The sequence below is a fragment of the Acanthaster planci genome, linkage group LG09, assembly GCF_054643075.1.
Source record: "Acanthaster planci isolate LZ-2023a linkage group LG09, COTS_SCS, whole genome shotgun sequence".
Classification (NCBI taxonomy): Eukaryota; Metazoa; Echinodermata; class Asteroidea; order Valvatida; family Acanthasteridae; genus Acanthaster; species Acanthaster planci.
The window spans coordinates 19,098,660-19,122,222 of record NC_141785.1 but is presented as its reverse complement, the minus strand read 5'-3'; the positions used below and the strand labels follow the sequence as shown (position 1 = coordinate 19,122,222).

Below are 23,563 nucleotides of genomic sequence, written 5' to 3'. Positions count from 1 at the left end.
TTACATGTACTTCCACTTATCGTTAAAAAATAAACTGTTCAACTTTATTTTCTCTCTTTATTGGAGGAAGAGGTCATACAGAACAACACAAAATGGCGACAGTACTTTTCTGCCAAACTTTTATTGAGTATTTTGCACAACCATGGAAGAATAAAACACATGGAGCAAACCATGAGCCTCGGGAGCAGGTTGACAAAGGTCTATAAAAATTGGTTAAGCCAACTGACAGAGCTACTTTTGCATTAATACTGACAATGCAATGATGGAAGACAGATTCTTCATTCGAATATTTACACTTTACATCTTTATTACATTATAAATCTGACTTTTCCCGACCTATTTTGTGAAGTAATATATGTTTCCAATATAAACTTATTTTTCAGACAAGAAAAATGGCCCACGCCGATGGTACCTTTTAAAGAATACCATTAACAGTAAAACGCTTTTTTTTTGTTGCAGGTCATCAAATCATTATGCAGTGCTCCAATGAGCAAAGAGGAAACCGTCTAAACCCCGGCCCGACTATCAACATCTTGTGAATATTGACCAGTTAACCGAGTCATTATTTAGAGTGTATACCATATATACCCCAACATTACCCCCACAGTGCAACACCGCACTGCAACAAATGGGCTATCAAAATTAATAAAGGCTCTTGGTGAGGACCCAAATTGCTCTACTAAATACATAAAAGGTTCCCACATTGCCTTTGTTAATAGCTCACACTTGATTCTCAGAAAGGCCAAAGAGCGCCCTCTGATGTTCATATGCAAAGCCTATAAATGATTGCTTGCCTTGCTTGGTTCAACTTGTTGCACCTTGGAAGGGTACTACAAAAGCTAGCTGGTTCGCAAGCAAAAATTAGGTGAGGATGTAGTCAGCAAGCGTCACAACCCCATGGAGCATCAACACTGTGTTTGAGCTCTGCTGACATCTACAAAATGTGGGCACTCGTTTAGACTCATCCGAGAAGACACAATCATATTGTGGCGAATCCGACTAGTCAGACAGACATATAATGTGCGTGATACCACCTGTCCATGACAGTTGAACCACAGCAGTAATGACTTCTATTTCTGCTCTCTGAATTACACAACAGGATTTGTGGCTCCAATGCGTGCACAAACAAAGGCTGGTGCATTTTGACATCCCGATAGCCCATGTGCACATGCAAGTTTGCACACTTACAGCACAAAATGAGGAAGGCCAGTTTTTACTGAAAATGTGGAGATCTTGTGTACGCATGAGGTGGCTGAATTTGCCGCCCACAAATGGCCCTCTAATTGGCTGCAGTGAAGGGGCATTTGCGAATAAGCTGATTAAGAGATCACAGCATTGAAGCCTGCACCAGGGGGGGTCCTGACTGGTGGGTACGAGGAAACTCTAACAGCCTTTCATGCCTACATGGCTGGGGGCCGCTGTTTCTAGTCCCTGTGCTTTTTCTACTGTGTCACCCCCCCTGACAGAATCCTGTCAATGATGTCCTGTCACTCGCCAGCAGGTATCTCCTCTGTTTCCATTCCCTGCTCTTCTTCTACTGTGTCACCCCCTGGCAGAGTCCTGGCAATAATGTCAAGTAGCAGCTCAATCTGTTCCTCGGTCAGCCTCTCTTCGCTCTCTTCGATCATCTACACAGAAAGTATTTTGAGAGGTTACTTCAACCTTTCCAGAGCAACCTCATCCCCACCAAACATCACTTCAGTGTCCTGTATTTTTCTTATCTTTTTCAACAGACAACTGAGATTGAAGTTTTGCTAAGGACCATATAAAGCTCATTAATCTACAAACTGACCATGGGTATGAGCCACTTTTTTCAATCCAGCAGCAAGGTTTCACACACTGTTTACTTACCAACTGAATCTCTACAGCGCTGCAGGGTCTGTTGTTTAGAAGCTGTAATCTCTCAGCCCTAAAGCAGACAAAAATTTAATTGATCAAAATGTCACCACAATTTCAAGACCCCTCACCAGCACTGGAAACATTTTGGTTTGCTTTTCATTGCCGCAAGCCTTTACAGTCTGAAGGAGAAAAGTTCTAAATGTACGTCTAAACCTACCAACAGCCAAGGGAAACAACTTCAGCAGTACTTCCTCAAAACAGTCCACCTGTTAAAGAAACACCACTCTGCGTATCGTGTGCATGGCAAATGTTATCATTTGTAAATGGGTAACGGAAATAGTTGAACAAGTCCACATATATCGTCAATTTTGTATGCTCAATGCAAGCGGGTGGAGGAATGTGCACTGAACTACAGTCCACTTCCAGCCACGTAACCACTATGTTCTAAAGGAGATAAAAAGGCTTCTGATAGGGGGTAAGCACCGTTACAGCCTTTTTAGGGAATAAAATCTACGGCCATTTTCATTTCTCTAGGGCCGTTTTCAGCTGCCTAGTGCAATTTCTTACTTGGTAATGTTGAATGGTTCCACAGCCTTCATGAACTCCTTGATGCATTCAGGATTTTGATCTTTACAGGGCGTGTTCTCTAGATACTTGGAAGTCTAAAAAACAAAACAGACGAACATGGTTGGTCAAAAAAGTTGCTACCATGCAATTTTAAAGTGTTCCTGGGAACGCCAATAACCCTGAGGGTACAATAAACGGTGGATAAAACTTATATTTGTGTATATCTTGTTGGATTTAGCAGTCAACAAAAGTGCACTCAGTTGTGGATAACTGGCTTTATTTAAGAGTCAGCCATGATGAATTGAAAGCGAGGTTAACTTTTTTATTTTGGGAACCCAATAATGCAAATCGCTTCCCTGTGAATACACTGCATAGACGTTATAGTCCGTCAGAGGCTATTTTTTGTTATTTCAATTTAATTACAATGAATACACAAAAGGTTTACTCAAGCCTATCCCAGAGGAAGAAAGAAATATCCTCTAATGTGACGCCATACACGTAAGGTCTAGATCATCTCACTGTATTGCACAATGCAAAATATATTCTGTAGGAGTTGGTTGTACTTTGGTTGAAGTTTTTAAAAATTTTGGCAGCCTTTAATTGTGATGCTTTTTAATGTGCAGTTCAAGTTGTGAATGCCCAAATAAATATTACCAATGCTGCTGTCAGCAGGGTTGTCATTTCAGCAGCGTTGACATTTGTTTCTGCAAGGGTTGGGATTTATGGAACCTCTCAACTTAGATCCCTTTTCCCTCTTTGGAGCACTTCCTTAGAGAAACGAAAGCTAAACATTCTAGTTGGGACACCCTCCCGCCCCCCAAGAAAACCAAAAATCTTCCACGCCTTCCCTGACATATTTTATGATTTCACAAACTTGGATACATTCACTGCTGACCTCATATGAGATAGTAGCCAGATTTTGTTGTGTTTTACTCGGCTTCTTTTGCTGGCTACTTTGTGACTGAACCTCTGTCAGAAGAGAATACACCTGGGGGATGAATAGAACAATCTACCAGTTACAGTCTGGAAAGAGATCCCATTTAATGCTCCTACACGGCATTTCATTTTGTGCTTCATGTTTTCAATAAACTTGAAAGCAAAGATTCCGGTGAAAAGCAAGTGGGAGTTTAAACATCAGACGAAAAAGTGTACCACAATTTTGCAAATAAAGAACGGTTGCCCATAATCTTCATGTTACTTAATTTAAGGATAACAACCTTTGGAAATAGAAATGCAATAGGGAATAGGCCTATAAAATGGTTTCCCACACAGTGGTGGATTTTGAAGGATTTAGGAAGGATATGTTTTAGAAGGTAGAAAAATTAAGCTTAATACACCTTATGTATGGTTTTCCAGGATTTTGCAGGTTTTAGGACAGTACAGATTAACCACTATTACTTCATATGGGATTTAATGTTCAAATTTAGGTAAAATTAACATGGCCCCTCGCAAGTTACACCGGCACACTCGGGAAGGATGTTCAGCACAAATTTGGACTTGTACAAACTTAATGTCCTTGTTGGATGCCTCAATTGCTTGATCTTTGTGTGATCGGTCTATTTTTTTTATAATTTTGTCAATAAATGGCATCAGTCGATCACTGTTCCTTTTAATTCACAGTTGCGGAAGACTGCTTCAAAGAAGAAAAGTAAAGATGTGGATTTAGAATCTGGATTGACCAACCATGTACAACAGTCGTGCAGATTTACTGATTGTACCCAATATCCTGCATGTTCAAGATGATTATAAACCTGTTCCCATTTTCTTTTCCGGCCTTTTCTTTCGAGCCAGAAAGAGGACAAAAGGAAAACGGAATTTTGGAGGTCTGTTTAAAAAACACGGAAATGTGGATAAATCTGGAAAAATGGCATCTCTGGTTGATCCTGTATAAAAAATCTCTGTCCTCCACTGCCATGAATAAGAAAGAAATGGCAATTGACTGGTGGCAGAATTATCAGCAAATAGTGCGATGAGATCATATCGTGCAAAGATCGACTCGACCGTTTGCACCAAACATGATACTAGGCCTAGGCCTAGATATCTGAACTCTGGAATAAAACTTTACCTCATAGTTGCTCAACATTGCGGCGTTTCCATCTACACTGTAAAGATAGAGAAAATAATTTGAGTAAGTCATAAAATGTTTGTTTTATTACATAATATTTGCAATTTGTTGCTGCCCCTTAAATTTAAAAAGCGCCCCCAATGTCACACGATGGACATGCAATGACAGTGCGATGTGCTACTCGAGCCTTTTGCATGGAGGAAAAGCATTTCTATTCCTCCATGCTCTTTGGTTACATTTCGTTTCTTGACAAAGATATTAGCATATAATAGCTTCTTATCCAGCCAGTATCACGTATTACTTACACCTCCATCGTACACAGCTTTTTAAATCAGCAGAATGACTTGATGACAATGAAAAATGGTAAGGGGAAATCATCTCTGTCAGTCCGTCGCAACGCTGAACCCAGAATTAGATCGCAGCTGCATATTCCATTACTCCTAGAAGGGGTGCCGTCTATCACAACGTCGACAGGGACATTGTTTTTACATGTCCTTTCCCGGATCTGCAGCAAATAAAATGTTGAAAGCCATTATTTGTAATACTTTCAAAACGTATCCATTCTTTATCATTGTATTTGCTCATGAAGGGTATCAGTTTCAACAATAACTCGATAACCCAAGCCCTGAAAGTTATTGGAACGACCCTTTACCATGATTGATTCACGATTTCAGTGGCGCCCCAGCGCGGCGTACGCGCGCACGTGTACGATTTTTACATGCCTCTCATGCATCCCACGCATGTGTCGCGGCTCGGAAACAACGTGTAGGTCATCGCTCGGCAGTTGTGGTTCGTTGCACCTGTACCGTGTAAGTTTACTGTAAGATTTCGCTTACAAAAAACACCCAATCATAACTTTTGAAGGAATTTCTTATCTCTATACGTTTCTCTCAGCACTGTGGTATTATTGGCTATTGACAACCTGTGTATCTATGTGAAAATACGAAACATAGAATGTGTGGAGTTTCCTCCATGGGTTAACCTCGCCCCCGTATATGTCAGCCACCGTGCGCCGCTCTGGATAGACGACAGGTTTTGGTGCCATGATGTCGTCTCATTAAGTGTTCTGATGAGATATGGCCCTTTTTTTCTCTGATAAACCTTTGACCAGTTTGGTATGCAAGTTGGCTTTCATCTGCATATAAAAAACCATTGCAAAATTGGATCATTGACACTGCGAACTTCGACCCACGACCTCTCCCTAAAACGGCCCGTTCATGGTCCAAGAAGTCCGTGATGAGACATTAAGATTAAAACACCTTGCTCTTCTGGACGCTGGAATTCAGGTTTAAAGGGGATTTACTCACCGGATATAACCTCGTTTTCTCCCATGAAGTTCATGTTTAAATGCATCAATGTGATCGACGAGACACTTGCTTTCGAAAGCTTGAATTTGCCGCGCTGTCTGTGACGTGACCCAGCCGCCATCGCTGAGTGAATCATCATCGCAGCGGCCCCTGACCTGTCACCGTCTGCCGTGGTACGCGGCGTGAGCCCGGGCGGCCATGAGCCAGACCAACTCGCATAACACCTCCAGCTCCCTCAGCTCCGCCGGCACCATCTCGAGCATGGAGACGCTACCGACTCAAGACGTGGTGGACGGCGACTTTGATTACCACGACGAAGTAGACGAAAACCCGGAGATCGTGTGGGGCCGCCTTTTGCCCGTAGGGAAGACTTTTTTAGCTGTTGGTAGGTTGTTTTTGCAATGCACTTCGTGACCAAATGATCTTTTTGCAAAACAAACATGGCTTTGCACAGTGCATTTTAATATTCAAGATGGTGTGGGGTGTTTCTTGTTAAACTCCTGGTAATAATTATGTCATGTTTCAACAGATTTTCTTTACACACAAATGCAGCTCATTAAAATTTTTTAAACTTTAGTACCTTACGGAAAAAAGTTTGGAAGGAATTTATCTCACCAATAGACCTACAGTTGTGAAAAAAAAAGTAGGAATAAATTTTGTTCTATGGAGAGATAGCAAAATGCAGAAATATAGAAACCACAAAAATGCAGAAATATTGTACCCATTTATTTGCAAGGGTGCACCATAATAAGATCTTTCAAAAACCCTTGAGCACGAGTGGAAAAATGATTCTTGTCAAATTACGTAAATGTTTGTGCCCATTTATCAGTTTCCTTAGCTCAGTTTGTTGTTTTAGTTTACATAAGAGACACTTTAGTATTTGATCGTAAGTGAATTTGATCATGTATCAGGAAGTGCACCTCCTTTTTTTTTTTAGTGACTAGAATGTCTCTGTGTCAACCATATACCGAGCATACAATTCTTTGTGTTTGATGTTTTCAGTAGACTGCCCTGCAAAGATTTGAACATGCTGTTTGTGGCTAAAGTTTTGCTCAATATTGATCAAATTTAACATAGATTCCTAACCCTATTAAAAACCAACATCGCATGCTGTTAATGTGGGTCAGTCATTGAGCATCAGATCGGACTTATTGCAGGAAGTTGGGGTAATTGCAGCAAGCTGTACATTGCTGGATAATCAGCCAACAATGCACATCCTTATTCTTGTGGGACACATTTCCTTGTGAGCACAAATTATCTCTCCATTTTTCCCTACAGTCCAAACCAAATTACCAGTTAATGTCAGATTTTCTTACCCGAAAAAGCTGCTGGGGGTGTTTTTTTACTTGCAAATTCTTCAACTTTGCAATTGCACTTTGACCCAACCAAGTACAACAAGTTAATCAGTTAACCCCAGAAATGAAAAAAGGGTTCTTAAATGAGTGTACATGTCCTCTGTGAAACAAAGAAGGAAAACTATGTGTGTTTACACGTCATCCAGTGTCAAGTGGTGAAGACTGTCTAGACCACTTCTTACACCATAGTCTCAGTTGACAGCTGTTAAGTTAGACTGCAACCAAGTCTTGTGTCTCGAACTAGGCTGAAGTCTTTGCCTGTTGGAAATACATGGGCCATGCTGACAAAAGATATATCTTCAGTCTGACAGTTTGTTTTGGGACACAGTTGGACATGGAACTGTTTAAAAAACCTTAAAACCTGTAATTGTCTTATAGATCTGAAGGAGACGAGAGAACAGAGCAAGGATGAGTATGTCTTTGGTCGGGACTCATCTTGCGATGTGGCCTATAGCACTCCACAGATGTGCAGCAACCCGTGCTTCCAGGCTATCAGTAAAAGGCACTTCAGGATATACAAGGTTAGTTTGACCCACAACCTTGCACATCGTTCCCGCTGTCATCGAAATGAAGTCAAATCATTGCTTCGGCTTCTCGTTTAGTTAACTGTTCCATAAATATAATGGATCTCATTTGGAACTTGAGAATGAAATTTGACCTGGTTTACTCACGTCAATGGAGAATTTTCCAATATTTGGTCTCATCATCTTAGCTCAGTTTCAAATGTAATCTTACTGACGGAAACCACTAAAAAATTCTACACATCTTAGCTCTGTTCATATATGGGACATTTGGAAGCTTCTGTGGCACAGAATGAGCAGCACTGCCCATAAAGATTTCATCTCAGGGGGCTGAATTCTTGAATCAGTAGGGTTCAGTGTACGGTTTACTTCAGTTCAGATGTTGTTCCTTTTCTCTGGTAGGAAAAGAAGAACAGCAGCGTCTTTGTTTTCATTGAAGACTTCAGCTCAAACGGCACTTTCTTGAACGGTGAAAAAATTGGCAAAGGACGGAAATCGCCCCTGAAGAACAATGACGAGATTGCCCTCTCACTTCCCAAAAATAAAGGTACCTAGACAACAGCAGATTGAATATGTGTTGTTAGAATAGCCTATCACTCATGGCAATTACAAAAGCAATATCTGTAACAAGTATGACAAATTTATGATGATAATGAAGATTGAAAGAAAAAATGCATGGACAGTCGAACCTCGTTAAGGACAGGTCCTTTGGATTTGGCAAAAGACATTGTTATAACAGGAACTTTGTATAATCAGGAGTGAAACAGTGAAAAATAAAGGATTGGGACCTGAAGATTTCCTTATTATAAGCAGAATCTTGTATTAGCAGTGCTTTTATTAACGAGGTTCGACTGTAATAGTAAACTTTTAACCTGAATGCAGACATTGATCGACACAAACACTTGCAACTGTATAACACTTCAAATGCATGTATTCGAAAGTTTGAATTCTGATAATTTAGTCTGCATGTAACCTTTTGCATGATAGTAATTTTTGACAGATTTCGTGCAACTTTTTGGGTAAGGGTCTCTTCTCCCCTATTGGTACATTTCTCATGATGCTTCAGTTGAGTATTGAGCATAGGGAGACATTTGAGCTGTTGCATCTTGTTTTCAGATTTTAACTAAATGATTTACTTGTTTGTAGCTTATGTGTTCATGGACAGCAGCAGCGACACAGAACAGGAGGATTTACCTGAAGCTATGAGAGAGAAATATATCTTGTCCAAAGTACTGGGAAGGTATGCTGCTCTTGCAACCATGAGGAACTATCTAATTTTGAAAGCAAAACACCAAAGATAAGACTATTCCCTTTTATTTTTTTCACATGACCATCTCTTTATCCCATTGGGAATGTCTGGTAGCTTACCTTACCCTTTTCGTATTCAATAGTTCCTAATTTTGTGTTGTTAGCGGTGTTAGCAAAAAAGACAACAGATGCCCCCCAAAGACATTTGGACAATTGGGGTGCTATACATGTTGAATTTTTTCCCTTCGCTGAAGGTGGGCTATATATTTTCGAATCAAAACATTTTTTTGAAAGTTTCTTCAGTTACCTTACCAACAATTGATTAATTGAATGCCAACTCTTGGAAGCTTTTGTCTGACAAACGTCTAGACATTCTACGTCCCTGTGCCCACCTTCTACGGTGATAGGGAAAATGAGAGCATAAACTTTAGTTCCTACATCCAGATCAATGCAGGTATTTCAGACGAACCTTATTTATAGAAATATGCTCTGTGATATGATTACCAACCAAACGTTTAGACAAGCTTATTCAAAGTACAGTGCAAGTCCACTTGTCTGCTTCTCTGTAAATATTCACTTTGTAGTAATGTTCATTTTGTCAGAGGGGCTTGCGGATTGGTGCGGCTAGCTTTCAAGAAGGGTAGTTGCGAAAAGTTTGCCGTCAAAATTATCGAGAAGAAAACATTCTCCATTGGAGGGTCCATGCTGAGTGTAAGTTGTCTTCTTTAGTACAGATATTCTTTCTTTGTTTCAAAGAATTTTAGGTTTTACTTGTAAAAGTATGATTTAATTTTCAGGTTAATGTGTAAGAATACAAAAGTACCAATTGGTTATGATTGATTGGTTGATTTTTGCTGTTCATTTTTGTTCCTAATTTCAGAATATGGAAAAAACAGTCATGGAAGAGGTCAAGATCTTGAAAGCATTAAATCATGTAAGTTAACTTTTTTGGAGCTTGATTTTCCAACTTTTATAAATGCTATCCAAATACACACTGCATTTTTGTACTTTTATCTACCCACTTGTGACATTTCATGTGTCTGTGTTTCAGCCTTGCATTATAGCCATCGAAGATGTTTGCCACACCGACGACAGGCTCTACATTATCCTTGAATTGTAAGTCCGGTGCTCCAGAGATTGGCTTTTATGCCATCTTTTGAAGGGTACCTGTAATCCTATCATTGATGAAAATTGAAACTTCGCATAAGAACCCTCCTGTTGGCCTGTCAAAATCTTCTTTTCCTTCAGTTTGTGCCAGAAATGAGTTCTACATCCACCTTGGAACTCATGTTTGCTTTCCAAGAATTTTCTGACTGCACGATGTGCAGTATTTTACCTGTAATTTTTCAGGCCATACAAAATATTCCCGAGCTAGAAGATTTTAGAGCTTTTTACACCACCAAGAAATTTGCACTGGTGTAATTCTCCAGCAGTTTCCACATGGAGGGGATTTAGTAAAAAGACAAAGACGGTAGTTGAGTGACCATTCTATCTGTGCTCCTTTTCAAAGATTTGTTATTATCCCTTCACAGGGTTGAGGGTGGTGAGCTTTTCGACCGGGTTGTCTCAGTCAAAAAGTTTGATGAGCTTACTGCTAAAGTCCTATTCTACCAGATGCTGTTGGCTACAAAGTATCTCCATGACAACGGCATCACCCATAGAGACTTAAAGGTAAGTTCCAAGAACCACTTTGATTCAACAATTGCTGCCAGAATGTTGCTTAGCGTAAAATTTTTTTAACGCCTATGTTTTTTCAACAGATATTCAGGGTTCAAACGTTTTTTTTTTCCTCTTGAATAAAAAACTATTTTCTCCCCAGTTCCCTATATTTAAGTTGACCAAATTGTGGCGTTTTGATGAAGGATTTGCTCATACTTAAAGTCCAGGTTGAATCCTTCCTGTCTTTCGTATGACCTGCCCCAACAGCCAGAGAACATCCTCCTCAGTAACGATGATAGCCACACCCTCATCAAGGTGACCGACTTTGGCCTGTCTAAGTTCCTGGGAGAGAAGTCACTGATGCAGACGCTGTGCGGAACACCCACTTACCTGGCCCCCGAAGTCCTGACCAAGGCCGGCAAGACTGGGTACGGCAAGAGTGTTGACTGCTGGAGTCTTGGAGTCATTCTATTTATTTGGTGAGTTTTGAAACTAGCTTTTAAGATTGAGATATATCGGAAATGATTGGGAAAAGGAAAATCAGTTGTTTGGTTGAAGGAAGTATGGTACCCCACCTTTGTAAGAGAATGGTGGGAATTGATGTTTTCAGAAGACCGAAGTAGTAACTGGGTCATTCCATGAGGTTGGGGCGTAATTTGTGACGGTGTCCATTGTTACGTGGGTTCCGTGAGAATGAACAGCTATTTCCCTGCAGGTGGATTCCAAATTATACATCTTGCAAGGCTGAATACAGAGGTGTGTGTTAGTTTTACAGAGTAAATGATCTATTCTGCAGGTCATGTCAGGTGGCAAGAGTTACCCATGTGACAAGGACACCATCACAAATCGTGCCCCAACCTCATGGAATACCCATCTGCATTGCAGTCATGTAAATTTACTAGGTGGTATTCCTAAGCCAGTGTAGACTTAGTCCTTTGGAAATTCTAGGCCTGGAGCTCTTCAAACATTACCTAAAATGTTTCGATCTTTTGGCCACTAGTGGCCACTGCCGCGATGCCCCAGTGAGTTGCCATAATGCCCTGAAAATAGCGCGTACCTTTCGGCCACTTGGCCGATGTGCCCCTTATCAATGATCAGTAGGCTTACATGTATTTAAAGTTGTATTCAACTTTTTAGTTACTGTTTTGCACTAGCATTTCTGTCAACGGCCGGCCAGCCGCACCGAGCGCGATTTTTTTCACGGACTGGTTTTGTATCGCCCTGTAGACAACATGGTATGGCAACCATACCAACGTAGTTGGGTTGTGAGACTCTAAAAAGGTGGCACCAGACCACTTTTATACATAGACTGCTTACAAGTCGCGGCACAGAATTACACATTCTGCACCGATTTGATTCTGTACATTGCTTAATCTGAGAACGAGTCACTATTTTGGGGGGGATTGTGGACAGGAGTATGACCCAGTCTATTTTTTTCCTCGCTATTTTACTGGTATTACGTGGGCGCTGGGCATGACAGTCACGGACGTGTATAATAAAATCTGGACTCGCAATGCCCTTAATCAGCTTATAGAGTCATTGAATCAACTCGCAGCCATTTTTCCGAGCCGAATACAAAGCTTTTCCGGCAATGCCCACCGTTGTTCTTCCTGGCGTCAATAGAAGGGAACCGCCCATGCTTTTGTATTCGGCTCGGTAAAATGGCCGCTGGTTGGCTTCTTTTTCATACAAAGGCGTTGCAAGTCCAGGTTTTTTTTATATACGTCCGTGATGACAGTGGGCTTCTATTGGATAAATGTTTGTGACCCAGTGACCGACCTGCTTGAACTGCATTGTTTGTGAATAATTACAGAGATTTTCGAAAGACAGTGTTGCCTTTATGGCATCATGAAAAGTAAAAAGACGCAACACCAAATGGTAAATTAAAACTTAGTACAGTATTATTTATTTTTATTTTTACAATTCACGCAGACTGCTAAGCATGTGAACAGAATCAATGAAAATTGCAGGTTGAAAGTTAAAGTGTTGAAATTGAAGGAAAGTCTGTTGAAGCCACCAACAAGCATGATAAGTAAAAGTTTCCAAGTGGCCTTGGTGCCCTTCAGTTGGCCTTGGTTTTGGAGAGCATTCAAGGCCAAAGTGGCCTTGACCCTCTGAAGCTCAAGGCTGAAGCCTGACCTAATTATTGCTTTTTGGACAAAGTTTTAGTTTCTGATATTTTTCTGTACCCATTCCAGTCAGGGAAGTTTGTTGAATTGTGTGCTGTTCTGTAAGATCTTTTCTGTCTCTCTGAAGTAACTGTTTTAAGACAAATTGAAGGTTGGTTATTTTTTCCCCAGCCTTGGTGGCTACCCACCGTTCACCGAGGAGGTCACTGTCATGCCGCTAGACGAACAGATCAAGAGAGGGTACTACAACTTCCCCACAAAATTCTGGAAGGGTGTTTCAGATGAAGGTGAGCAGAGAGTATGCACATTTTCTTTTCGTCTTAATGTGCACAAAATTCATTTCAAAACCACACTTTTGTTCCTGCTCAGAGCAGATCTGTCTCTTTTTCATTGTCTATGGGACATTTTTGCTTGGACCACATTTATCTGTGTAACGCATTGTACACTTTGTCAACTTCAGGATTCTTAGTTTATGTTTGAATTTTGTTCTGTCCTGCAGCAATTGATCTCATCAAGAAGCTTCTAACTGTTGATGCACATCGGAGATTCACTGTGAACAATGCTCTGGAACATCCCTGGCTTAAAGACGACAATATGAAGGAGATCGTGGAAAACCTCATGCACCCACCCTCCAAAAGGATGCCCCCACCTCAAATAAACGTATGTAAACTAGAGTAGCTCTGGTATTACAGTGTTGCCTTGTGGGAGATTGAAATGGACCAATCAGCTTGCGGCACTGTTGACTGGCCCAAGGTGCCAAATGGTTAGTCCAAACAAAGTGTCATATCAGTCTTAGCCTGTGTCCAAAGATTGTGGCTGCGACTAGAATTAACATACACACCTAAGGAGGCCACTAGGTAATGGCTTACAACCACTTCCCATAGGTAAGTGCTACTCCTAGCCACAGCCAGCTGTATTTGACCGGATTAGATCTGTAGACCAACCACAGCATGATTGTATGACCTCTGACAGAGTAATGTTACAGAAATATACATAGCCACTGTATGCAGCGGCTACTTATGCTTGATAACAGAGCCAATGCGACCACAGGGAAATTGGAATTTGAATGTGATTAGCAGTCAGTATTCACCTCGAGTAGAACTACCCTCTCATTGTTTGAAAACAGCCATATTTGTCGGGAGTATTAAGTATGCCAGTGCATTAGTGCAACACTTGCGTTTCCAAGTCATTTGTGAACCAACAATTTGCATTTAGTACCAAAGGAGCCTCCATTGCTAAGGAAATAGCACCCTCTCTTGGTTCAGCTCGAGGCCCATAGTCTCAAAGCTGTTGCGGCATTGCCTGTCCTCTAGAGGTCAGGTCTCCTGACGAATGTTCTGTTTGCAAACCCACATGAGCTGTAACTTAATTAACTGGCTCCGGCTGACTGAGCTCAGAGCAACACACAAATCTATGGGAGTAGGTCACAGCCGCTAGCCAATGCCTTCATAGGTTCAAGTCCAAGTTTAAGCCTCAGTCAAGTAGTTTAGACACAGCCATTCATTGAGGCTTTGCAGTTCACTTATCAAAGACTGCCTTTAGAGGTTGTCACCAGACCTTCATACATGTACTCTGTGACTTAAGCCATCAAGTGAAGTATCTGAATGAATCGGGCACCAGACCAAACCTTTAACCAAATTGCACAGAGGAATCATGGGAAATCAAAGAGACTATAAATGGTTGTGTTATCTTTTTTAATGTTTTTCAGATTATGACAAAGAAAAGACCCCGTGATAAGGGCAGTGAGGATGTAAATGGGGAGAAATCAAGCAGCGGCAATGAATCGGCGAAGGTTACCCGACTGTCTGACAGCAGTGATGAAAACACTAGAAGCATCTCTGATGTGTCTCTAAATTAGGTTGAAGGGAAGATTCAGGGCGTCAAAGAAACACAAAATGTACAAACCAACTCCACGTATACTTGGTTCCCCCCCCCAAAAAAAATCTCTGGCCTTGGGCACCAGAACTAGCTTGTTATGCACTTCAGCCTTAGAATCATTTTTAGAGGAGCTGGTGAGTGAAATGCCATAAGTAAATCCCCGAAGATTCTTGACAGTTTGGTTTTGTTGTGTTTCTCACAAGAGCAGTTTCTCAGTTGATTGAATCACTCTGGTGTGAGCAGGGTAAGTTCTGTCATCATTCCCAATACATTTGGATTGTGTTACTGAACACGCTCAGTTCTGTAGACAAGACATCCTATTAAACTGTGTCACACACTTTGAATACTGCTTTCAATAATACTTATTTAAGGATAAATTCAAACTTTAGTTCTCTAAGCACTGAACTTCTTGTTGGCACCAACTGGTCACTAGCTGAAAACAGTATTGCTTTGATTGGCACCCTGCTCATTTTGCTCAGCAAGTAACTTTCCTCCCAAGTCAAAATCTTCTTCAGTGGAGCACCAAGAAAAAATGTTGGAGGTTACTTTGTATATATGTATAAAAGGGTTTGTGACAACTCAAAAAATGTCTGGCATGTTTTGAATGTGCTGCCTTAAAACACGGACAGGATGATAGTAATTTTAAGAACGTCATTATTGCTCGACTTTTTAAAGCCAGTCGCTTCAAAAAATTATTGAAAAAACAAAGATGAAACAAGGAACAATTTTTAAAAAACATATTAGAACTGATCAATATTGTGGGTTGGAGGATTTTTTTTTCATGGAAAGAATGAGCTGTTTTGTTGAAGTGGCTGTGATTTCAGAGATGTTTAGTAACATCATGTTCAGTTCTGAGACATTTAGTAATTTGACAGCATTAGGTTTGTGCGTAATCCAGGTGAGAATTTATATTGTTCTAACACAACTCGCAAATATGGTAAATATCCAGGAAATGTTTTCCCTCTGGAACTTGCGGCTTTCATTACAAAATCAAGGTTGCATTTTCTCCAAGTGACATATCTGGTTGGAACAGATGTGGGAAAATTTGTGTTAACAGTAACTCTCTCTGCACATGACAAAATGGTACGTTACTTTTGAAAGTTAAAACCTCTTGTTCCCCACCTGTATGCAAGCTTAGCAAGTTTGATAACGGATCACTGGGCTCCAAGACCAAACAGGCAGGAAAAAAAGCAGTCCATTCCACACGAGGGATTACAACAATTTGTCGGTTGTATCACGAACTGACATATTGAGGGTCATTGTCACACTGATGTATCGTGCACACAGACTACAAATGTTACGTCACCGCAGGGTGCAATCAACAAATCGACCGATTTGTGCCAGCTGAGTCACTTGACCTACAGTGAATATTCCTCGGGGGGTTTTCCTCCCACCTCTAAAACTGTAACTGCTTCTCATTGTCTCCTCTCTACAGGTTTCTTTAGGTTTGCAAGCTACAGTGCCTAGGATGCTTTTGAGGAACCCTTGGTGTCACCAGAAATAAATAACAATTTCAAACAACAAACAAGGCGTCCTTTCATAGCAAAGTGTGTTATGAGTGTTGTTTACCAAAACTAATGCTGATTTTCAGTGTAATGCTCAGCACATCAGTAATCCGAGTACTTTAGCGACCGTCGACTTTAACTTTCGGTTAATGACACATTTTACTATGGGAGGACGCCTTGTTTGCTGCTGTTTGATACCTACGATAGGTCAAGTGACTTAGTGGGTGCAATTGGTTTATTTTACCCAAGACTCTGGGAACTTTGACCGCAAAATGAGGTTTCATGAAAATTGGGAGGGGGGGATCCATGGGAAAAATCTGTGGATTTTTTTCTGTTCTGAAGATGAAGCAGTAATAAATGCAAAGCAATCTCAGCATTCCCGCTCTCTTCCTACCATGAGCCTGTCATAGTTTTTATTGACAGCATGGTTCCATTTGGTATTCATTTCACCAAAAAATCTTGCTGTCTTCTTGAATAAACGTGCAGAACTTTTCTACTGGAATTTTATGAAGGAATATCATCATGTATTAATTCAAATCCTTGGTTTTAAATATTCCAGCATAGTAGTATTCAGATATTTTTTTCAACTTGATAAACCCTAATGTAAATTATTTGAACTGTTCTTGTTAATAAAATAGATGGTCGGTAATTACATGAAACAAAGTCAAAGATTCATTGGAGATGCTTCTGTCTAAATATCATTATTTTATTTCATACATGTTTGATGAAAAGAAATGACATCCAAACGTGATGGAACTTTCGACAGAAAGAAGTCACTTGAATACATTGAACAAGTATGGGAAAAACTTGGCAAAATTTTCACGAAAACCCATCCATCACAAGATTAAAATGAGGATAAGAAACTTTTGTGTGTGAAAGTCCAGTAGGATCAAACATTTAGTCTGCAAGGTTTAGTCATCTTATACAATTAATTCTTGATTTCAACAAATAACACACTTTGTACGCGACACTATTACATAGTTTTGTTGATTTAACGAAAATCACATCTTCTGTTTTTAGATAATTACGCCTAATGATCAAAGTCCATCCACAATAATCCTGAGCACAGGGCATATTCTAATCAGCTTGTAACGGGCAACATGCTTGAGTAACTTTTTTTTACATGCAGGACTTTTGTCAATGAGTAGGGCCTTTGTCGTCGACTCTTTAAAGCATTCACGAAACGCGTTATAACTCGTGTGTAAATGATTTTAGTTCTGATGGTATTCCATTCACCAAATAAGGTTACCATATGCTGCTGGGGAGCCCAGTTTTGGAGACACTGGCTTTATATGCACAGACGGGGTGCACGAAATCGGACAAAGGGGACTGGGGCTTGTAACAAAAGACTCTACTCGGAACAAAAGACCGAGCTGCTGGGAATTTACAACATCTTTTCAGTTGTCAATAGCGGAGGAAATCTGTCATAGTTTTGAAAGATTACACCACTGTTTGTGGCATTCAGTGTGAGCAGATTACCACCAGGGACAAAAGTGCTCCAGTGATGAGCGATACAATACCGCTGCATGCTAATCTGGCCCCTATTAAAAAGACGTCAGCAGCGCACTCTGCCAGTTTCGGGGAAAAAAAATACACAACACTGCTCTTTTACAAAGGCGGCAGGCCTGGCTGAAATACTCGGGCGTCAATAGATGTTGCCTCTCGGATTAGAGTAGTCACCAGAGAGTTATTTGTGTGCTTGTAAACATCTAGTAAACGAAATTATAAAGTTGTAAAGAATTTTGAAAACAGAAAAATGAAAAATCACCCAGCCCAGTAGAATCAACATGGATAAATGGCCCGGCAGGAAGTGGTTAAACAGGACTTTAAAGTAAGTCCAAGTCCCAATTACTTGGCTGCGGCTTAAAATTACACATAACTCTGCAGCCACAACCACGGACCGATAGCGTTGTTTCAAGCCCAAGTTGGCAAAGTGGCTCTTTCCTGACCTTCCACCCCTGCAGCCCGGGTTCGAATCCCACCTAGGTTAGTGTGTGGATTGGGGTTTTTAGTGGAATATTTATCCAAGGTTTTCCACCTGCCTCTGAAACAACATGTCACTGCATCCTGTAATTGGCACTGAAAGTGCTCTTGGATGAACAGAAATAAAGTGTAGCTACACGTAGTTGGTGGTTTTACTGAGAGTTGATAGACATCAAATGTCATATCTGCACTTTGGGTGAGATAAAATGGCTTTATGAAAAAGCATGTCCTCTATGACACCACGGGAAAAGTCAGCAGAAGGTGGGCCTATTCTGTTTCATTCTGGCCTTACAGGTACCCTCCCATAAATCAGGTGCCGACAAGAGGGTACATGATAAATGGTTTTAGGTCTGTTATTTTAAGAATATGCCTAGCAAGCTATGGGCCTGTTTGTTTCACACTGATCTGGATCGCGATCGGTGATCCCAAAACCGGTTCGCGCTATCCATTAAGTGGGTTCTGGTGTCAGTCAACCAATGTCAGATCCCTGCTCGCAGTCTGAATCGGCATGAAATAACCAGGCCCAAAGTGAAGTAAGTGTGTACAGAATGGATTCCGAAAGGAGAAAAGTGGAAGACGAGTTCACCTATTGGGAAAGTGCAGGGCCTTCACTTGGCCATTATTTGTGAAGTTGTGTCTGTATGTAAATGGCCGTCTTTAGAAATAATGTACACCTATAGCAGCCACTGACTAGCGGATGAGGCCATTTCCCCTTGACTTGTGTATTATTGCCAGCCATAGCCAACTCATTTGGACAAAGCCTGAGCCTCTTAACACCCTGAACAGCTCCTGCTGTGTGATATATGAGTGGTTACTAATGGAGCTGCTTATTAAACCCCTTCACGACAGATGACTGCAAGAGCCACCGTAAAAATTGAGATCCTCAGCCTGCTTTTCAGCTATTATTCTCGGCCCAAGCTCTAGCGAACACGGTGAAAGAAGGCATACCCTGGCTCTTGTATATATGGTGATTGGCCTTTGTGTGTTGCCAAGAAATGAAAAGGCCGAATTTGCATCATAATCACCAGCTTCACAATAGTCCCCACTTTGAAAAGATGCAACGGGAATGTGGAAGCGTGAGTAGAGCCGCATACTACTGAACAATCAGCCTTTTCACTGTGTAATTCAAAGCGTGCAGAGCACACAGGGCCACAAACCGAGAATTTGCGGTTTGGCAGCTGGCCTTCGTGGCCAAGCAAGACTGGAATTCTCGGAGTCGGCTTACAGAAAAAAGTTCCCGTCATCAAGGGGTTAAGCACAAAATTTGTTTAAGCATGAAGAAAACCTTGCACCAGCCAAAACTCCATGTGATGTATATTGTTTTGGAATGGTATTCACCTGTCTTTTGGTTAGCATGACAATCCCATAGATTTTGAGCTGGTAACCTTTGTTTTGGAAGCGAGGTTTTTTTGTGATTTAATAAGCAAATTTTGCACTTAAGCAGCTTTATGAGATTGGCCCCTGGTGACAACATTTACTGATGAAATTACAGTTTGGCTTGTTGGGCTTTCTGTTCCATGTACTTATCCCGAACCCTGTTGAACAATGCAAAAACCTCATCAAAGTGTGGATTCAGCTCAGCTTTGACGCGGGCGATCCAGGTGGCGAGTTTGGGATGGCCAGCAGTGACGTCGCGCCCTGAAGTAGTCACCTGCAACACCTGTGTGCAGCAACGGAGAAACGTTCAATGACCTCAGGGTAGCGCTGTGAGCGAAAACGAGGACTCTATTCTCCTTGTAATTGGTAGCTGCACGTTCAGAGTTGACTCAAAGTTGTTAACCACTTTGTGCCGGGGTACCCGGTTTCGGGGACATAGGCTGTATACATGAAGCCTGGAGCCTGAAACCAGACAAAAGAGCTGGGCCTTGTATTAAAAGACTTTATTCGGAACAAAAGACTGAGCTGCTGGAAATTGCCAACATTTTTTCAGTTGTCAATAGCGGAGGAAATCCGTCATTGTTTTAAAAGATTATACCACTGTTTGTGGCATTCAGCACAAGTGGATAGGACCGGGACAAAAGCGCTCCAGTGATGAGCGATACAATACCACTGCACACTGATCTGGCCCCTTTTGAAAAGACGTCAGTAGCGCACTGTGCCAGTTTTGGGAACACACAAAAATTACATAACACTGCACAATCTGGGCTCTTTTACAAAGCAGCAGGCCTGGCTGAAATACTCGGGCGTCAATAGATGTTGCCTGTCAGATTAGAGTAGCCACCAGACAGTCATTCATGTGGGTGTAAACGTCCACTAAATGAAGTTATGAATTTTAAAAGAATTTTGAAAACAGAGAAAAATGAAAAGTCTACCGGGCCAACAGAATCAACATGGATAAATGGGCCCAGTGCGAAGTGGTTAAATGAGGAACTTGTTCCTTAGCCATCTGTGCATTGTGAATGTCCGTTCATTGAAGCAATGTACTGCAAGGGCATCTGCTGACATGTCATCTGTTCAATATGCACGGTTTAACGTGGCCATGTTGTTTTCAGCTGTCTGGGTTCAATTTTTCTTGTTCCTGTCTCTCAGGCTGTGAATGAAGCTGTGAATTTCGTCAAAGTAGGGACTAAGCTCTGTCTTGACGCGATTGCTCCACGTTTGAAGAGTCGGGCGACCAGCCGTGACGTCCCTACCACAGCCTACTACTTGCTCCACCTAGGTACAATAAAAGCGCCAAATCTTCCTCCAGTCTGGGAATTCAAAGGAAACTTTAGGAAGCTACAAGACATTTTATAAGATATAACGTTTTTGCATCAAGATGTTAAATTTACATACTTCACATAGACTTCACCAACATTTATTCACAGTGCACAATTTTGTGCTTGCATAGGTGGGGCTCGAACTAATGACCACCTCCTTACAAGTGCGGACAAAGCATAAAATGTTTCTAAAATTAATACACAAGATGAAGGACAAGAAAGCCAATATCAAATTGAAGATGTTCTGGAAATAGTTTGGAAATTTGGAAAAATATTACAGTTTCAATCAACGTTTCAATCAGTTAAGCTCCTTGTGAACTAACAGCAACCGAATCTTCTTTCCTCAATCCTACAAAATCGTAACAATCCTAATGGGCAGGGGGTATTTGATGCATTACCTCACAGATTCCCAGCAAGTCAGCGATGCTGATTTTGTCTCCACACAGGTAGGGTTTGTCCCTCAGGAACACCTCCTCCAAAGCGGTGAGTGTGGTGTGCATGTTGTTGACGAGTGTCTGAAGCGCATCTTCATCCGGTGGTGATCCGGTGACCCTGGGTATAACCACCTCATGGAGTAAAATCAAAAATTAATTAGCCGTGAGCATTATTCTGCAAATATGTAATCTAAGCAGATATGTGCCTTCTGTGAAATTCTTAGTGGATTTTGATTGCAACAAGAAGGGTTACATCATTTATACATATTGAATAAGAAGTGATTTCACTCTTTCAGAATTTCATCGTTGAGTATTCTAACTCCATTAAGTTCCAGACAGACCAGACTCTTTTTACACATTGTAAATTTAAAAATGGCATGAAAGTCTGAGGTTAAGACTCTCTTTATCCTTGCCACAGAAGAAAATAATGGGAACACTCATGCTGTTCCTAGAAAAAGCCGACTGTGGGTTTTACAACTTTGACTCGTCTCAAGTCATTTGGCATAGTTTCTGCCAGAATGTTCCTTGATCCTCCAAAACAGTGTGTACACTTTTATTGGGCTTGATCAATTCCATGTGAAGTGACAGTGGAAGGGCAACACTTTTTCCTTCAAAATCTTGGGTTGGGTTTTCGAGGACCAAGGAAAATTAGGGTTAGTAACGGTGTTGTAGCCAAGTCCATCACAAATTCACAAGCCTCCTGTAAGCTCATAAGCCCATCACAAGTCATCCACATTCAAAAGAAACCCTTGTCATCGTCCACCGTGTTACTTATGACCAGTCTTGGGATGGAGTCACCAACAACCCTGATTAGGGTTGAGGGTTCGTTTCGTGATAAGGATTTCGTCGTTGACTAACCTCATGGGTGAAGACGGTCGCACAGTGCATACGTGTGTTCATGTGCTGCCAGGCCAAGTATTCTTGTACCTTGCTTCGTTCTTGCAAGTCCTTAGGGTACCAATGGTCAGGTACCTTGTACTTTTCAGCAAGGTACTGCAATATCGCAACACTGGGAACAAGAAAGAATTCTAATCAAACTTCCATCTGTACTTTTTTCTATTTTTTTATTTTTGAAATGTCAAACAAGCTGGTTGCTGACTACATACAGTGATCTGAAATATGTAAATCCAAAAAATAGTGGGCCCGACACTTCAATCCTGGCAGAAACTTTCTCAAAGACAAAGGGACTGAGCCATGCACATGCTCACAGCGGTGTCATGTTTCACCACATATAACATGTTCCGTATTTCACCGTAACTTACCTCTCAGTCAGTTTAAAATGACCATCTTCAATTGCGGGAACTTTTCGGAATGGATTAATGCGACCATATTCCTCACTATGGTGTTCATCTTGGAAAAAAGACATAGGCAACAACACAAGAAAATGAACAGGGCATTTTTACAAAATGATCCATACCATAACTCCAATAAATTGCATTTAAATTCTGTACTAAATTGACTAAATTCTGTACATATCCCATGAAGTACTGTTTTATCACGTTATCAGATGTTCATGCATTGTACAATCATGAGTGACATCATAGACTAATATAATTTTATAATGATGTAAAATAAAACTTAGCCTACAAGTTAACTTTTACAAGAATTTCCCGGTCTTCTGTTCATAATGTTTTAACAGTAGCATTTCTGTTTTAAAATTCTCAATGTTTTATGGTAAAAGTGTTCAACTAAAAAGCAGATTACTTTTTAAGTACTTTGTGGCAGATAATTTCTCCACAAATTCCACAGTACACCACGGCCGTCGCGCCAGGGAGTACGATGCCTACTTACTTTTTCTCAAAGCAATAGGTTTGGGCGTGAAAGGGATCTTGTTGACTTTACAGAACAACATGACCGCCCTCGACGGCTGAGACATCAAGTCGAAGTAAACTTTCAAGCTCATCCCTCACACGAAATGTAATGTTACAGCAAAGAAAACAGTTAGATCCTTCAAAATTATGCAAACTAATTTGAGAATTAGCGTATCGACAGTGTTCCCGACCGTCCAGATTTGCAAAGTTAGCTCCAAGGCTTAATATGTACATGAGAAAGTACACGAGTAGTAAAGCTAAAACTTTTAAAAGGCCGGCGGCACTGTGACCTACCACGGAGGGTTCCTATCTCAGATCTGTAGTAGTCTATAACCTAGCGCCACGGCCGGGCAGCAATAGGCTTATTATCAGCTTGGATTACGTAACGTGTAGATTGTGTCCTTCCTCCAAGCTGCAATTTATTGAGGTAGGTAGCTTCATGTTAATATCAAAATTACTCCACAGTGTCTTTTGGCTGTCAATTAACGACAAACATTCATGATATTTAGTCATGTTAGTGTCAAAGAGAAATTTCCAACTGCTTCAAAGCACGGAATCCTATT

General features: G+C 41.0%; 3 protein-coding genes across 4 annotated transcripts; 1 reads left to right on the top strand and 2 right to left on the bottom strand.

Annotated features, from left to right (window-relative positions):
• Positions 1–105: 105 nt before the first annotated feature.
• Positions 106–4,911, bottom strand: LOC110976611 (DNA-directed RNA polymerase III subunit RPC9-like). Its single transcript, XM_087141290.1, has 6 exons — positions 4,777–4,911; positions 4,472–4,508; positions 3,302–3,394; positions 2,407–2,501; positions 1,852–1,909; positions 106–1,628 (listed from the first exon to the last, which is right to left on the bottom strand). The coding sequence occupies exons 1-6, from the start codon at positions 4,782–4,784 to the stop codon at positions 1,488–1,490; spliced, it is 432 nt and encodes a 143-aa protein (XP_086997416.1). The 5' UTR covers positions 4,785–4,911; the 3' UTR covers positions 106–1,487.
• Positions 4,912–5,166: 255 nt separating this feature from the next.
• LOC110976646 (serine/threonine-protein kinase Chk2-like) lies at positions 5,167–16,736 on the top strand. The gene is made up of 13 exons (XM_022230108.2): positions 5,167–5,280; positions 5,808–6,163; positions 7,512–7,654; positions 8,057–8,201; positions 8,801–8,894; positions 9,505–9,613; positions 9,783–9,836; positions 9,954–10,018; positions 10,435–10,573; positions 10,829–11,040; positions 12,862–12,977; positions 13,190–13,350; positions 14,399–16,736. Exons 2-13 carry the CDS (start codon positions 5,977–5,979, stop codon positions 14,546–14,548), a joined length of 1,575 nt encoding a protein of 524 aa, XP_022085800.1. The 5' UTR covers positions 5,167–5,280; positions 5,808–5,976; the 3' UTR covers positions 14,549–16,736.
• An 8-nt stretch (positions 16,737–16,744) lies between these two features.
• On the bottom strand, positions 16,745–23,345 carry LOC110976700 (glutathione S-transferase theta-1-like). 2 transcript variants are annotated; one of them, XM_022230198.2, is made up of 5 exons: positions 22,981–23,345; positions 22,452–22,539; positions 22,048–22,198; positions 21,154–21,321; positions 16,745–19,716 (listed from the first exon to the last, which is right to left on the bottom strand). In XM_022230198.2, the coding sequence occupies exons 1-5, from the start codon at positions 23,090–23,092 to the stop codon at positions 19,543–19,545; spliced, it is 693 nt and encodes a 230-aa protein (XP_022085890.1). In that variant the 5' UTR covers positions 23,093–23,345; the 3' UTR covers positions 16,745–19,542. The 2 variants fall into 2 exon arrangements, with proteins under 2 accessions (XP_022085890.1, XP_022085891.2); XM_022230199.2 differs by lacking the exon at positions 16,745–19,716 and adding an exon at positions 19,916–20,711 and having other exon boundaries at positions 22,981–23,344.
• Positions 23,346–23,563: the final 218 nt, after the last annotated feature.

Bases quoted from the DNA above. Each gene is read 5' to 3' on its own strand.
- LOC110976646 (XM_022230108.2), top strand. From the start codon at position 5,977: ATGAGCCAGACCAACTCGCATAACACCTCCAGCTCCCTCAGCTCCGCC. The intron at 10,019-10,434 runs GTAAGTCCGGTG...ATCCCTTCACAG, and splicing joins CTCTACATTATCCTTGAATT to GGTTGAGGGTGGTGAGCTTT. The intron at 12,978-13,189 runs GTGAGCAGAGAG...TCTGTCCTGCAG, and splicing joins GAAGGGTGTTTCAGATGAAG to CAATTGATCTCATCAAGAAG.
- LOC110976700 (XM_022230198.2), bottom strand. From the start codon at position 23,092: ATGAGCTTGAAAGTTTACTTCGACTTGATGTCTCAGCCGTCGAGGGCG. The intron at 22,540-22,980 runs GTAAGTAGGCAT...CTTTTTTCCAAG, and splicing joins ACCTATTGCTTTGAGAAAAA to ATGAACACCATAGTGAGGAA. The intron at 19,717-21,153 runs GTAATGCATCAA...TGCTGCACACAG, and splicing joins ACTTGCTGGGAATCTGTGAG to GTGTTGCAGGTGACTACTTC.
- LOC110976611 (XM_087141290.1), bottom strand. The intron at 3,395-4,471 runs GTAAAGTTTTAT...TTCATCCCCCAG, and splicing joins CAATGTTGAGCAACTATGAG to GTGTATTCTCTTCTGACAGA. The intron at 2,502-3,301 runs GTCAGCAGTGAA...TTTGTTTTTTAG, and splicing joins TGGCTACTATCTCATATGAG to ACTTCCAAGTATCTAGAGAA.